Below are 16,266 nucleotides of genomic sequence, written 5' to 3'. Positions count from 1 at the left end.
CAACAGAAGGTTGTTTAATTTCCATGACTTTGTGTGGAAATGAGAGTTTCTGTTAGGGTTGATTTCTACTTTTATTCCACTGTGGTCTAAGAAGATACATGGTATGATTTCTATTTTTTAAAATTTTTTGACACATGCTTTGTGTTCTAGGATATGGTCAATCTTAGAGAATGTCCCATGACCTGACGAGAAGAACATATATTCAGTGGTTTTTGGGTAGAATGTCTTGTAAATGTCCGGCACATTTGTTCTAGAGTTCTGTTTAAGTCCATTATTTCTTTGTTAATTTTCTGTTTGGAGGATCTGTCCTGTGCTGTCAAAGGGGTGTTGAAGTCTCTGGCTATTATGGTGTTGCTGTTTATCAATTTGTTTAGATCAAGTCGAGTTTGCTTTCTGAATCTGGGTGCACCTAAGTTGGGTGCATACATATTTAGAATTGTTATGTCTTCTTGTTGAACTGTACCCTTCACCATTACATAGTGACCCTCTTTGTCTTTCATTACTTTTGTTGATTTGAAAACTAAGTTATCTGAAATCAAAACCACCATGCCAGCCTTCTTTTGGCTTCTGTTTGCTTGAAATATGGATTTCCACCCTTTACCTTGAGTCTAAATGCCTCCTTGCAGGTTAGATGTGTTTCCTGAAGACATCAGATACTTGGCTTGTATTTTTTTATCCATTCGGCCAGCCTATGTCTCTTGAGTGGGGAGTTCAAACCATTCACATTTATTGAGAGGACTGATAGGTGGGGCAAATCTTTGTTCATCCTTTTGGGTTGAACTTTGTTGTTTTGTTTTCTCTCTTGAGCCATTGTGGTATCTGGCCTTTGATCTTTAGCTTTTGAGTGGTTTTACATTTGTGAGAGTTTCTTGTTCTGATCCATGTGTAACTCTGTTTGAAGTACTTCTTGGAGGGCTGGTCTTGTCTTGGTGAATTCCTTCAGTCTTTGCTTATCTGAGAATGTCTTTATTTCTCCTTCGTACACAAAACTTAGTTTTGCAGGGTACAAGATTCTAGGCTGGGCATTATTCTGTTTCAGAAGAGTGGGAATGGGGCCCCAGTCTCTTCTTGCTTGTAAGGTTTCAGTTGAGAAGTCTGGCTTTATTCTGATTGGCTTTCCTTTGTATGTTACTTGTTTGTTTTGCCTTACAGCTCGTAGAAGGGCCTCTTTAGTGGATATTTTGGTCAGTCTGATGACTGCATGTCGTGGTGTCTTCCTGTTTGCATTGAATCTCCCAGGGGTCCTTTGAGCTTCTCGTATCTGTATATCTGGATTTTTAGCAAGGCCTGGGAAATTTTCCTCTATTATATCTTCAAATAGCTTATCCAACCCTTAAGTGTTTTCTTCTTCACCTTCAGGGATGCCTGTAACTCTCATGTTAGGCTTCTTCACATAATCCCACATTTCTTGTAGGCTTTGCTCTTTTCTCTTATTTCTCTGCTCTATCTCTGTGACTGACTTATTTAATTGGAAGGTGTTATCTTCAATTCCTGAGATTCTTTCTTCTGTTTGATCTACCCTGTTCTTGAGGTTTTCCACTGTGTTTTGTAGTTCCTTGAATAAGTTCTTCATTTCCAGGAATTCAGTTTCATTTTTCTTTAATATTTCAATTTCTTTAGTGAATTTTTCTTCCAAGTCGTGGATTTTTTTTGTCGTTTATTTGTGTTGGTTATCCATTTTTTCTTGCATATCATTGAGTTTTCTTACAAACCATGCTCAAAATTCTTCTGTCATTTTAGTGTTCTGGGTTTGGTTAACGTCCATTGCTAGAGAGCTGGTGTTCCTCTTTCAGGGTGTGCTTTCCGTTTGATTCTTCATACTTCCAGAGTTCTTTTGCTGGTTCTTTCCCATCTGGATCAGTTGTTGCTTCTTGCCTTTAGATTTTCGTTTGGATAATGACACACCCTGTTTAGTCTCTGAGCCAGTAGGTGGTGTTTGTGGGTGAGATTTGACCACATCCTTTATGATGAGTCAGTAGATGCAGTAAAAGGGTGTGCAGAGTGACCTCTCTGTCAGTAGGTGGTGCTTGCTGGGAGGAGTAGTCTGAAGTGTTGTTTTTGGGTCCTGTAACCAGCCTTGTTCCTCTGGAGAGGCACTCTTGTATCTCAGGTGGTGGGTGGGGCCTGGGACTTGCAGGAGTGTCCTTATTCTCCACCTCAGTGGGGGAAAGTCGGGGAGTGAGTCTGGGCAGAGCTGGGCTGGGTAAGCCTGCCTTCAAGTTCCACAAATGGTGTTAGCAGGGGCAAAGGTCTGTTCTCTGCTTCTGGGAAAAACTTCCAGGGAGGGGCTGAAATGGCCTCACTCAGCCGAAAAGTCTGTGTGGGAGTGGGGTTGTCTGAGACCTCTAGTCTGGAGCAGGCCTCGCTCCTTTCCACCCTCCCCTATTTCGCGGTTTCTCCTGGGCCTCTGCCAGCAGGCAGGACCTCAAGCCTGCGGACCTCCCCTTGCTGTGATGCGGGCTGGGAGGTTCCCTGCCCAGGATCGCAGCCTGGGCTGGGAGGTTCCCTGCCCAGGATCGCAGCCTGGGCTGGGCACACAGCCTTCCCATGGGAGGAGGGTTGCCCCTCAAGCACGCTGATCTGCCCCTGAAGGCACACACACCGCAGTAGGCTCTTTCACAGATCTCCCTTCTGTGCCCCGAGGCAATGCGATTGAGACCTGGGTGTACAGGGTCTCGTCTGCAGGCCTGTCCCCTGCATCCTGGAGATCAATCCCTGACCCTGCCAGGGGGCGAAGTGCTGGTCTCAAGTCACCCACCGGGTGCCCAAGCTGGATCGATGTCACTCCACCTCGGGATTTGCCCCATTCTCCTGGAGTCACCAGGCTAGCCGCACCTGGGAGGGCTGGCGGGTAGGGAGCTCACTGTCTGAGTACCCCTCAGTCTGCTGTAGGGCCCCAAAAGGAAAGGTCCTGTTCCTTGGAGATGCCTGCATGTGATGGCTAAATTGTTTCTCTGGGCACCCACGGGTAGGGAAGGGGAAGGAGAGAATGAAGCAATATGGCGCCTGCCAATCGGCTCGGGTCTGCTCACGGGGAGGTGCCCTGAGGGAGCTGGGAGCCTGGTGCCCTGTCCTCAAGAGGCCACCGCTCACTGGTGGCAGCCATCTCTGGGCTCATGTTGGCAGGTCTCTCCAGCTGCTCAGGAGCCCACCAGCAGTCCGAGATGCAAGGGAGGGGAAAGTTATCTGCTCCACCTACCCTTGTTGCTGGTCTCCAAGCCTCCTGGGGACCTTTCTCCTTCCAGTTCTCCTCCGCAACATCTTCCCGTGGAGTCTCCTGTAGTTTCAGACACCCTTCCTTCCAACCCTCGTCCGATCTATGTTTGTCTGCTAGTTTATTTTTTTTTCACTTTCCTCTAAAATCTATCTTTTTTACAGAGACACTCTGGCTGGCGGCTTTTCTCGTCCACCATCTTGAATCCTCCCTCTAATTTTTACTTTCTTGATTCCCTTATTTGGCTTCCAGTAGCATGATTTAGTAGAAACACTGTAACTATAGGCTGCTTTGGAAGAATTTAGCTCTGAGGTCAATGGAGTGGGTGATTAACGGTGCCTCTAGTTGGTATTAAAGTCTATTGAAAGAAAACTAAGACATAAATTTAAACATCTATGTCTAAACTTTTCAAAATTATCCTGGGCCATGCAAATAATTCCCCCTCAAATTCTTACAAATTCTAAGAATGCAAGCAAATCATTAACTACTTATTTAGCATTGATTATGACTGGTAATATTTGTTTTAGGTAGAATTTTTGACAACTCAAGAGGATCAGGTCTGCAGTATATATTTTACAATGAACTGGGACTCTTGAAAATCAGTGTGCTTATATATCTACGTCTATTTTTCAGTGCTTGAAACAAAATTTTACATTGTTTTATAGTTATTTTTGTTTTTAACATTGTTCGCCATAGGTTTGATTTTTTTTTTATTTTGAGTTCTTACTCAGGACAGCAGCCCAGATGAATAGAAAACTGTCTACTTTATGTTATTCTTTTCAGGAAAACACTGTGGTAGCTCCTGAGAACTGCTTATACTTCTGTTATGATAAACCATTTATTGAACTGGAATTTATTCTTATGGAATTGGATCCAGGCAGCCATGAAAAAAATTAATAGTGTAAATTTGTTTTCATACTGTAGTAGCTTTGATCAATCATAGTACAGGTCAGATTGTGCTCTTTCCCAGTGGCAAATTCTCCGTAAGGACACTGTGAAGATTGGCCTCTGCTGTTTGTGTCATAATGGGATTCTCTTACAGAGATTTCCAAGAAACTTTTAAGTAGCTTAGAAATATTAGTAATAACCTTCTCTGTTTATAGGTCAAGATTTCTTGATTCTTTCTGCAAGCTATTAACTAAATCTCTTGGAAGCTTAGTGTAAATTTATAACAGAGGGTAAGATTGGGATCAGCTAAGAGTCGAACAGTGAAGCAGTAATATTGATTGATATGACTAGTATGTAAGAAAGGTTTTGTAGTTTTATATGGAATAAAGGTATTTTTGAAATTTTGGGTTCAAAAAATTTTTTTTAAATTGCAGTAAGAACACTTAACATGAGATCTATCCTCTTAATAAATTTTAAGTGTACACTACATTATTGTTAATTATTTGAGTTATTTTTTTGTTTTAAAACTGTTTTAAAATTTTTTAATTGTGGTAAAGTACACATAACATAAAATGTACCATCTTAGCCATTTTTTTCACTTTTACTTATTTATTTTTACCATCTTAGCCCTTTTTAAGTGTACAGTTCAGTAGTGTCCTGAATATTCACACTGTTGTACATCCAGTCTCCAGAACTTTTTAATCTTGCAAAACTGAAACTCTATGCTATTAAACAACTGTCCAGATTTCAAGGAATGTTTCTAAGATATAGAATATAAGTATGTGTGAAGCATAAAGAAAAAATCAAATGGTCTTTTATTGTCATTGCGTCTACTCTGTCAGATCTTTACATCGCAAGTATAGTCTTGTGTGTTAGCAAGAATAATACCAACTCCCAAATCTGATCCGAAGAGGGGAACAATGTGAAATCCCATCTCAGGAGCTTTTCAAATTTCAATTTCTGTATCTACAGGCTGGAAGTAAAAAGTTTAATCGAGCCAAACTCTTGAATGTGGGCTATCTGGAAGCTCTCAAGGAAGAAAACTGGGACTGCTTTATATTCCACGATGTGGACCTCGTGCCCGAGAATGACTTTAACCTTTACAAGTGTGAGGATCAGCCCAGACACCTGGTGGTCGGCAGGAACAGCACTGGGTACAGGTAACGTGGCTGTGCTGCTGGGTTGCTTAGGTCAAGAAGCTTGCCTGTGTGGAGCAAGCGCCCGGAGTGTCTTAGCAAAACAAGAAATAAGAAAAATGGTCCATGACATATTGCTTCGAATTCAAAACAGGAATTAGAGAATGTAAAAGGAAAACACTCCGTAGCAGCTTTGGCAGAGGATCACAAAGACAAAAGGGAAAGACCAGGGAGAGAACACGGTCCGAGCATTGCAAGTGGTGGCTGGCCTCACACTGCAGCGCTCACATGGTAGAAAAGCCACAGACTTTTCCACGCTGAGTAGAACTCAAGTAACTTATCTGTCTATGCCTGACTTCCCCCTCTAGGAGGCAACAAGATGGTGTCCCTTAGATCAACTTTTAGGCCTCTGTTGTGACATTGCTTTCCAGACGTGGCCTCTTTCCAGAGTTCGGAGGGGCATGTCCACTGAGTAGTATGCTCTGGAGCCAGGATGCCCGAGGCAGGTTCCTTTCTCTCAAAGCCACCGTGGGAAGTGCTAGGCACCATCATCTCTGTCTTCATTCCCTGCCCACCCCCCACCCCTAGGAGAGGCAGCCTGCTTTGCAAGCTTATTTTATATCAGCTCCTATTTAAGCACAACTGGGGGAGAACAGCAACCAGGAAAATTTCTCTACAAATGAAGTATGAGTATGCACACTTATGTGTCACCTTCCCCCAAGCCCTGCCAGTCACATGTGCTCGTGTCTGTGGTGTGTACTGTGCTAGAAACCGTGAGGCCAGTTTGAATAAGGCAGAGCACTGCCCTGAAAGAGCTCCCTATTGAGTGTTGGTGTGGAGAGACAGGCAGTTGCAGTGGAGTTGCACTAATTTTGCATTTCTGCAAATACAACTGGAAACACTTGATAAGAAGGGGGAGAGAGAGGGAGGAAGGGAGAAGGAGAGACAGAGAACTATAAAACTATAAAATAACACAGGAGATTCTACCATGCATACTTTTGAGTGTGAAATGGAAACCGAATCTCTTGATGCTTCACTTGTTCTTGGCTTCCATGTTGCTCTTACTGTGTAGGTCTCTCACATTGAACTGTTTAAGATAATTTTTGAGTAAGGTGACTTCAGGTGACTTTTGCCTCAGCTACTGGCTTTAAACCCAATCCCCGTGTAAGCTGTGGGATATTAACGAACACCTAGAACAAGCTGCAGTGGTTGAGAGCACAATGTCTTTAAGAAACACCTTAGCGGGAAGGGTTTCAAGCTGTTCCCCAGAAAAGGTGGCACCTTCATCTTGTGGAATCAACAGGAGCTTCTCAGCAGAGCATGGCACAGTGTGGGGAGATATGCACGCAGTTCATTGGTATTCTAGAATGTCTGCGAGGAGGGGAAAGAGATGAAACTAAGGAGGGGCCAGAGATTATACAGGCTTTGTTTAGTCTGGTAAGAAGTTTGGATTTCCTATGGAAGGGGATAGGGAGCTGTTGACACATGGTTTCAGCTAGGGAATGACAGGAGAAAGCTCAGTGCAGTCTGTCTTTAATGTATTGCTTGGAGCAAGGCAGGAGGGGAGAAGCCACAAACCTGAATTAGGGTGAGGGCAGTGGGGACAGAGGACAAGGAGAGAAGCACAAGATTTTTCTCTTCGGTGAGAACTTGATCTTTGCTCTGAATCTTACTATCTAAAGGTTTTGTTTTCTGGTTTCTTTGAGCCATTTCTGCCTTGAAGAAAGCAGCATATCATGGCTGAGCACACTGTGGTTTTTTGAGAAGCATTTCACCATCTGTTCACTTATTATATAAAATTAATAAGCTATCCCGATCTACAATACAGAATGCCTGTCCTTCAGAAACTTGCCATAACTATGACCCTCCCATTGCCCACTTCTTTCTCACTAGTTATCAGAAAGCCTTTGTCTTGAGTAACTGACAAGTTTTCTTAAGGGGAATCAGATAATTGAATGTGTCTGCCCTTTTGATCTGGTTGCAGGAAGCTCTGAGCCAAATCCATGGCTCTCTTTTAGAAACTGAAAAGAATCTTATTTGCAGATCAGAGTTCTCATGTATTTCCTGTCTTAATTTTATGTTCTGATTTAAATTTTTCTCTGGTCCTGGTTTGTCATTTTATATTTTTCTATTTCACTGTATGTATCATGTAAATGGCCTCATCTTTTGTGGCCACACAGAGGCATATATAGGTAACATGGGAGTTGGGTCCTTGCCTGCTACTTCTTACCAAATCCCTGTGGTGGTGGCAAGTTCAGCGGCGGCAGCTGAGTGTCTGCCCCCTGCTGGCAACTGTGTGTCACTGCGCCACCGAGCTTAAATCCGCAATCCTCCTCCTCTGTCACACCCGCCCCACGAGTGTAAGTACAAGACATTTTTTCACTGTACACATGGAGAGAGAAGAAGTTAAAGGAACTTGCCCCAAGTGTCTCAGAATGAAGCCAAAGATGGATCTTGTTTATCGCTGCCTGTGGGTCAGTGATAAAACTCTAGACCAGCCTCTGGCAAATTTTACTGGCCAGAATTCCTTTGGCAACTGCCTCCTTTCGACTGTTATTTTATGACTCCACTGTTATTTTATGACTACATTTGCTCTACCCTTGGACCATACAGCCCTTTAAAAAATACAAATAAAACTGTTTCAGGCCAATTCAATATTTATGCTTTTACAGATAAGGAAGAAAACCCAAGGCAAAAGTCAATAAATACCTAGACAGTTGCCGTCTAACAGGCAACTGAGACACGGTTCCTTAGCCTTTCTTTCCAGCGTGTCTCCTCTGCTCCTGCCTGCTCCGGCTAAGCTTGTCCCAGCTGTTCCCCAGACAGCCCGTGCTTTTCTCCCTCCTGTGCTTGGCCTCACAGAGTTCTGGCCACCAGGAGACCCCCCATGTTTCTGCCTATGGGAATCCTTCCAGGCCCACCTCCTCCTGCTGCAGTGGCATCTTCTTCCTCAGAACGCTCATTTCTCCTGTTAGCGTCTAAACTCTGCAGGGCAGGGGCCATGCATTACGTGTTTAGCCAGCTGTCTTGTGTATGGCAGATAGTGGTTGTGACAGATCACCCCCAAATCATCAGTGCTGGTTCTCTTGTGGCATTTGCTCACTGCTGCATGGCAGGTTATGCCCGGGCCATGGTTCTACTCACAGTGCCCTGGTGAAGCTGCTGATCTTTGGGTGATTAAGAATCCTTCCCAACAGTTTCTTATAACCATGGCTATGAGTCACTGCTAGTAGATGTCTTGATCAGTAACAATTACCTTCTGTGCACTTTATTTCCTTTTGTTTGTTTTAGGTTTCAAAAATACTATTTTCCAGAATTTTAAGTTAGGGGTATATTTAAGTAAGTCTGTTTCTTTTATAGGTTAAACAATATCCCCATGCTGTACTCAGAACATAGAAACAAACAGCTGAACTACAAATTAGCTTTTGGGACACCACCTGTTAGATGGCAAGTGTCTACGTATTTATTGATCTTTCCTTTTGGTTTGTCTTCTTATCTGGAAAACCATGAATATGTAATTGGTCCTGGAACAGTTTGAACTGAAGTTAATTACAGTTAGAAATCCTCCAAATAGTCACATCTTTTTATGCAGTCACATCCAAATTATTAAGCTGCCTTCATTTGCATTTCTGACTTGTTACAATTAAAGGATATCTTTATTTCTCAGACTTAGTGATTTGCCCACTGATAATAAGAGTCCTATCTCACTGGGAGGTGCTCTCAGACTGTTCTCTCCTAACCATTTTACTGGTTTTTATTTTTTTTCTCTTTCCCCTTTTACTTGTTGGTATTCTCCACACTTCCACAGAACTGAACCCCACGCTTCTACCTGTGTACTTTTCTCACCGACCAGATTGTCTTTGGGTGATTTCTTCTACTCCTGTGCCTTCAAGTACTACCTGTTGACAGCTTATTTCCAAAGCTGTATCTGTAGCCATTCTCCTCTTGTGAGCTTGGCCTCTGTATCCTTTTGCATACTGGCAAAGCCCCAGGGGTATCTCAAATTCAGCTCATCTGAACCATAATTTACTATCTTCTTCTCAAAACCTAATTATTATTCTGTACATGAAAGGTACTATCCTCTACCTAGTTACCAGACCAGAAACCTCAGGGGTGTTAAGGTGGGTTGGGTTCTCCAGGAAATAGACTCTGAGTTGAAGATCTGCATGCAGAGAAGTGGAGATTTGAATGAAGGGTGTGTACATAGAGTGTGTGAAGGAGCTATCTCCTGCTTTCCACCACTGCCCAGTAAAAGTAAAAAAAAAAAAAAAAGTCCTCATGACACTCATTTATGCTGAACCTGGATGCAGCCTCAGAATCCTTCTTAACCAAGTGCCTTGGTAGCTGTTACCATTCATTAGATTGGCACATGAGATGAAATCTGTCATCCAGATCTGATGTTGTGGTTCACATTTACAGGTATCTCTGTAGACCTGTACACACAAACATCACCGATACCAGTTGCGTGCCACCTTGCTTAGTGAGCAAAGGTGAGCATTTGTGTAGACAGAGAGGAGAAGGCAAGACAGGGAAGGCCAGGAGTGTTGGGAGGCGTGTGTCAAGCAGGAGCGAATGGATTGGAAGTGTTCCTAGAATGCCAGGCTTGAAATCAGAGACCTCTGAAATGTCTATGGAGAACAAAAGATCTTGGTACTAATGTTCTTACCTTTTCTTTCCTCTCTTTGGCTCCAGGTTACGTTACAATGGATATTTTGGGGGTGTTACTGCCCTAAGCAGAGAGCAATTTTTCAAGGTGAATGGATTCTCTAACAACTACTGGGGATGGGGAGGCGAAGACGATGACCTCAGACTCAGGTGAACAACAGAGAAAGGTCCCCTTCACGGGGCTCTGCTATCAGTGGTGGCTCTGGAAACCTGTGTTTATGTACAATTCCTCTGGGTGCTGGTCCAGGAGGTCTCTAGGCTGCAGATTAGGGCTTAAAGAGGGTGAAGGGAGGACAGGATGGCCCAGATAGTTCTTTGCCAGTGGCAGCTTATTCCTGGCTCGTGGGCGTTTGGGTGTGGCGAGGGCCTCTGTGGACCTGTCGGTGGGAATTACTTACTGAGACAAGGTCTCATCAGTGAATGAGACGTCTCAAACTGCAGGGTGTCTGCAAAAACGCAGTTTGCAGGAGGGCCTGTTATGAGCCTTACGCCTTCTCTCAGACCCCAGGGGATCCTGGCACACTTCCCAGTGTCCAGAGCAGGGAGTGCCAACAGCCTCCGAGGAGCTGCACATCCTGAAGTAGGCGAGGATGTCCTCTCCTCCTTGTGCATCAGCCAGCCCCGCACCCTGTGGGAGCCGCTGGCGGCCTGACTCCCAGGCCTGACTCTGGGCTGTTGGCATTACCTTCAATTCTCTTGGACTACATTCTCTGTGGTGGGCTCAGAGCGGGTAAGTCTACCCTCCTCTCAAGAGTCTTCCTCTGACCTTGGGTTTTGTGGCCAGGTAGTTACAGGTATCCCCACTTCCTAGAAATTAGTAGTTATTCAAGAGCTTGGGGCTGGTGTCTTCAGACTTGTGATCACAGGGTCTTTCTGGCTATCAGAGGTCCCCCCTTCCCTTCTGCTGTTGCTTCTTAGAAAGGAAATTTCTAAGCCAGGGTTCTGAATTAATAGATGCATGACTGTCAGAAATTTTCCATTGCTTCAGCAGAAAGAACCTCAGGGCTCCATGCCGGTCTCATTCCTCTGTCTAGGCAGAGAGCCTCTGGCATGTTTCTAGCAGGAGGGGATGGATGTCCCTGACCAAGGGCTCTGCAGAAATGGCCACAGTGATGGGCAACAGCCCAGCTGTCAGCAGCCTGTGGTCATGCTCACGAACTGAATGGAGGGTGCCTGCTAGATTTCAGGCAAGAGTAGCAAAGGCCAGCAGTAAACAATCCCTATCCTCTTCCTCAAGTCCACTTCACTGCCCAGCTCGGGTGAATGGTAGAATTTTGCACTGATCACATATCTTCACTTTTTTCCTGCTACCCCTCAGCTTCAAGGTAGAGGGGAGCCCCAAGTTTTGCTTTCATTTGATAGGATCATCATGGCCTCCAGAATGGTTCTTGACAAATGCTAGGGATCAACCAAAATGATTTGAATATAAAAGTTGGTTGAGATTTATTTGCTAAATACGTGTTTATTCACCTGTGCAGTGGGCTCCACCCTCCTTTGCTTGTATAATACATTGCAGTTTGCAAAGCATGTTCCATACAAATTATGTCATTTCACATCAACTCCGTATCCCATTGCCCTCTCACAGGTGAGGGAACTGAGACCTGAAATAGTGAGCTGACTTACTGAGACTGTAAGTGATAGAGTCCAGATTTGCACCTAGGTTTGTGGCTTTAAAGCTGTAACCTTAAACGATCATTCCTTTCTTTGCTAGGAGAAGGCAACTCTAAGTAAACTAGGGATCCTAAGAGACTTGATTCTCCTGCTCTACAGGATATTTTAAAATTAGTACTTTATCAGCTTTTTTTTTTTTTGAAAATGACTAACTATAAACTGTCCCATATCCTTTGTACCCCAGTAGTAAATGTTTAAATGTGATTTTTATGGGCTTATTGCCTGAGGTCCCACCATAATAGGAAATCTGAAATTTTAGGAGTTTTTCTTCTTTTTTTAATACCCAAATAATCAAGCTGTATGTGACACTGTGTGTGTATGTGTAAACTTTTGTGAGTGATTCTTTTGAAGTGCTCAGTGGTAGATAGATGGGATGGATTTTTTAAAAAATTCCCTCTATTATTTTTCTAGGGTTGAGCTCCTTAGAATGAAAATATCTCGGCCACTGCCTGAAGTGGGTAAATATACCATGATCTTCCATACCAGAGACACAGGCAATGAGGTGAATATAGAACGGTGAGTCCTGGATTCATGTGCCTGGCAAGCTACGTATGTGGTCTCTTCTGTCAGGAAGGACTGTGCTGAGTTTGATCAGATGAGCTGGTTCATTTTGCTAAAAGATTTTTGTTAAGGAAATTTTCAAGCAGTCACAAAAGTAGAGAGATCGGTACATTGAATCCCACATCAACAGTCATCAACTCATAGCCTCTCTTATTTTCTTCATTTTTTTCTTTTCCCCCGCTGGATTATTTAGGAACGAATCATGGATGTCAACAGATATCACAGCATTTCAGGTGGAAATACTTCAGTATGTATTCTTAAAATATAAGAGGTTTTTAAAAAAAGAATCGCAATACTGTTATCATACTTATTAGTAAAATAAAATCAACAATACCTCCTTAATATCATCAGATGTCTAGTCAGTGTTCAGATTTCCTCGATTATCTCATGGATACTTTTTTTTAACAGTTGATTCATTCAGATCAGTATCTAGACAAGGTCCACGTTGCATTTGGAGATCTCTTTTAATCTGTAGGTTCCCCTTCCCTTCTTTTTTTTTCCTTGCAGTTTATTTGTTGAACAAACCAGGTCATTTGTCCAATAGAATTTCTTACATTATGGATTTTGCCAATTGCATCCTGGTGGTATAACTTAATGTATTCCTCTGACCTCTGTATTTTCTTATAAACTGGGAATTAGATTGCTCTAGATTTCTGGAGACTCAAACAGATTCCAGATACTGTTTTCAGGCAAGAACACTTCAGTGATGGTGTTGTGTACCTCCTCTTGTGTCGCAACAGGAGGATGTAATGCCTGGTTGTGCCTTTTTCGTGATGTCAGGCTTGATCTGTGAGTCTAGATATTTAGCCTAATCCACTCGTGAGATTCCCTGTCAGTTTTCACGTAATGATTTTAGTAGCCATGGATGCTTTATTTATAAATTTATTATTGAATTAGGGGTTGCAAAATTGTAATATTCTAATTCTATCATTCCTTCTACATTTGTTAGATTTTTCTACAAAGAAGAACTTGCCCTCTTTATTTATTTGAGGACTCTGGGTGTACAGTTTTTGTAGGAAAGGCAGAATAAAGGAAAAGAATCAAGCATTGATTAATAATTTTTCAGACTAATGAGTTGGTATTCCCTAGCATCCTTTAGGACATAGTATACTTTTTGATACTCAAATTATCTCTTCTTTGGGCTGAATCCTTTTAATATAACCACAGTAGACTGTGAGAGCTTCCTTCCCTGTGCTAAGCTCATCTTGTACTTTTCCTGCCCCAGGAATTGTCGTTTTCACCAAGGGAGCCTGACAGATCAGCCAATTTTTATGGGGCTCTGATTGAAGAATCTATATTTCCTTGTTCTGATGTTTTTCCTAAATTTTAAAACAGTATTAAAGGGCTTTTAGCCCTGCTGTTAGCATCTACATTTTTAAACAATATTAAAGGGCTCTGTTGAGTTAATATTTTAAAACAATATTAAAAATCTTTCAGTCCTTTTGTAGGGTCTACCACTCTCACAAAACGGCTATTTCTATTTTCTATGTCTCTCTAGTCTGTGTCCATAGGCATGCATTTTTCTCTCTACATTTAAAAAAAGAATTATTGAATAGATACAAAAGAATACTTCTAAATTGTATGAAAAGTGTGACGATTCTTGATACCATGAACACTGCTGGTATCGCCCACCCAAAGTGGTGGGTCTCATTGCCTGTGTGGTCTCCCTAATTCCATATTCTCCCTCTTCCCATCCTTCCCTTCATTCCCCTACCCAGGTAACACTTTACCGAATGTGATAATTATTTTCGATAATGATAAGTATTTCTGCTATTTCTTGGTTTTCTTGTCTTTGCATATGCTTGTACCCCTGAACAAGAGATTGTTTAGTTCTGTGTGTTTTTCAACTTCATATAAATGAAATCACACTGTATTTATTCTTCTCTGACTTTATTTAGCTTGCCATTATGTTTCTAATCTCTATCCATATTGTTATGTGTAACCAAAATGTATTGTTTTTCACTATGAAGCAAGTAGAGATCTGTTCAGTTCACTGCCCACTCGTCTTCCCAGATTCTGTACTCTTCTTCAAACGCATCCTGCTCTTCTGCGCGTTGGTGTATCTTGCCCAGGGTGGTCACTCTGCCTGGAGCGTCCTTTCCTTCACCTTCTTCCCTTGGTGAATTTCTCCTATTTTAAGCCTCAGTGAAATGTACCTTTTCCTTTGGCCCCTCACCAGACTCCCTCATGGAGTTGGGTGTCCCTTATTCATCCTCATCTACGTACATTCTAACTTTTTTGGGAGACTCTTATGAAAGCTTTGTACCTTCCCTGCCTACAGACAAAATTTTTCCAACAACATTGGAGGATTCAGAGACCTCCTGAAGCTCATCCAAGGATCTGTGGATGACACAGTGTTCCTTGCACATCCTTCTGTCCTGTAGACGTCAGCTCACCAAGGGCAATGACTCTTGTCATCCTTGGTTCCCAGGGTCCCACATAGGGTCCAGTGCATGAATACATGGTATCATTGGTGTCTGTTACCTTTGATGGAGAAACACACTTTTTTGCAGTAGGAAACCCAATTGATACAATAATTTATAAAATAATTATGCCACATTTTGGGGCAAGGCAAAAAGCAATGGAAACATAGGTTAAATTCTTATCATTCACATTTGTTCTTTTTATCTTTAGGATGAAGCTCTTACACCAGGTAGCACGAGTGTGGAGAAAAGATGGGTTGAGCAGTTGTTCTTATAAATTGCTGTCTGTGGAATACAATCCTTTATATATCAACATCACAGTGGACTTCTGGTCTAGTGCATGACCTGGAATCTTTTGGTGACGTTTGGAAGAACGGATTCTGTGATCACAATAATTTTGGCCTAGACGCTTCTCCTGGTAGCACACATTCAGAACCTGTTACAACTAATTATTGGGCTGAATTTTTCCTTTTTATATTTTCTTAGCAGATATGGAATGTAAAACAATTGTAGCAAGACAGCTTTCTTAGTTGTTTTTATCATGAGGGTTAAATATTGTGATATGGATACTTAAAGGACTAAATATAAAAGGATGACTCAAACGATTAATGAAGGCTACTTGAGAACTCTGGTTGAAGAAGATTTATTTACACTGAAGTGATGTATTATGGGGTAAAAGGCCACAGGGAATAAGATGACTGAATGTCTCAGAAAAACAGAACTGTTCTCGTTCGAGGAAGAAAGGTACGAAGATGTGTTTCTGTTACTCATTTATCCTGCATGGTGTTCTGTGAAGTGGTGGGTCCCAGGTAAGAAGAAGAAGGCCACAGAAGTGGGCAGAAAAGGTGAAGAATCAAGATGCGGTGACCTTGGGAATGAAGAGGTGGCAGGAGGCAGAGTGCAGGATGAAGAGGCAGTAGCTGCTGCTGCTACTCTGCAGTAATATGCCTTCCAGCGATAGCCCAGCAGAGAGCACATTACCTACTAGTTTTTAAGAATTTTTATAAAATGATTTTGTACATGTACGATATGAATTAGCAGTTTACAAATTAATACATCTATAAAATACCTCTGTAGTAAAATACGAAAAAGCTTTGGGTACTCAGTCTTGTTTTTTCACTGTTATTTGAGGCTTACAGATGTATTCACTTCAGTATCTATAATTCTAAACAGCTTAAAAACAGAACAAATGAAACAAAACCTTCCACTTTCTCTCTCTTTCATCCTTGCATCCCCCTCCCCTGTTCTTGTGTACAACTTCCTTGTGCATCTGGCTCCATCCTTGGGGAAGGCACCTCTGTGTCTCATTCCCTGGTCCTCTCCGTGTTTCTGTCCCTATCATCCCTTGTGCCTCCTTCTTTCCAATACTGGGAACAGCATGGGCACATCTGGTTGGTTGTGGGATGAGAAGGGGAGGAGCTTGCCCTTTAGGGGCCCAGGGCTTGGGAAGCCTTGGATTGGAAGGGTGGTGGGGCCGTGACACTGACTGGGCAGTGGCAGTGATTTGGGAGAGAAGCCATCGGTACTGCTGAGCTTCCCCGGGAGGGGTAGGGCATGGGGGAGAGAATCGAAGGTAATAGGAGACGGATACTGGATGGGAACAGTGATAAGACAATTTTATTTGCTTAGGTGAATGGACATATAAATAACACAACATAAATAAATACCTAACTGTTCTTTGGTAAGTATTTTGTTTATTATGCAAGCC

The 16,266-nt window shown here is 42.6% G+C and overlaps 1 protein-coding gene across 3 annotated transcripts in view; it reads left to right on the top strand.

Moving 5' to 3' along the window:
* Positions 1 to 15,641, top strand: part of B4GALT4 (UDP-Gal:betaGlcNAc beta 1,4- galactosyltransferase, polypeptide 4) — a 31,240-nt gene extending 15,599 nt beyond the window's left edge. For 2 of the 3 annotated variants that reach the window (XM_012642600.1, XM_012642606.1), the window contains exons 4-7: positions 5,075 to 5,262; positions 9,931 to 10,053; positions 11,986 to 12,090; positions 14,770 to 15,641. In XM_012642600.1, coding sequence (XP_012498054.1) covers positions 5,075 to 5,262; positions 9,931 to 10,053; positions 11,986 to 12,090; positions 14,770 to 14,902 — 549 coding nt within the window. In that variant the 3' untranslated portion in view covers positions 14,903 to 15,641. The remainder of the gene's footprint in view (positions 1 to 5,074; positions 5,263 to 9,930; positions 10,054 to 11,985; positions 12,091 to 14,769) is intronic. The other variant, XR_001137403.1, reaches the window with a different exon arrangement.
* The last annotated feature ends 625 nt before the right edge of the window (positions 15,642 to 16,266 follow it).

The sequence above is a fragment of the Propithecus coquereli genome, unplaced genomic scaffold, assembly GCF_000956105.1.
Source record: "Propithecus coquereli isolate 6110/MARCELLA unplaced genomic scaffold, Pcoq_1.0 Scaffold10, whole genome shotgun sequence".
Lineage (NCBI taxonomy): Eukaryota > Metazoa > Chordata > Mammalia > Primates > Indriidae > Propithecus > Propithecus coquereli.
The sequence above is the reverse complement of the archived record's forward strand: the minus strand, read 5'-3'. Positions and strand labels throughout refer to the sequence as shown.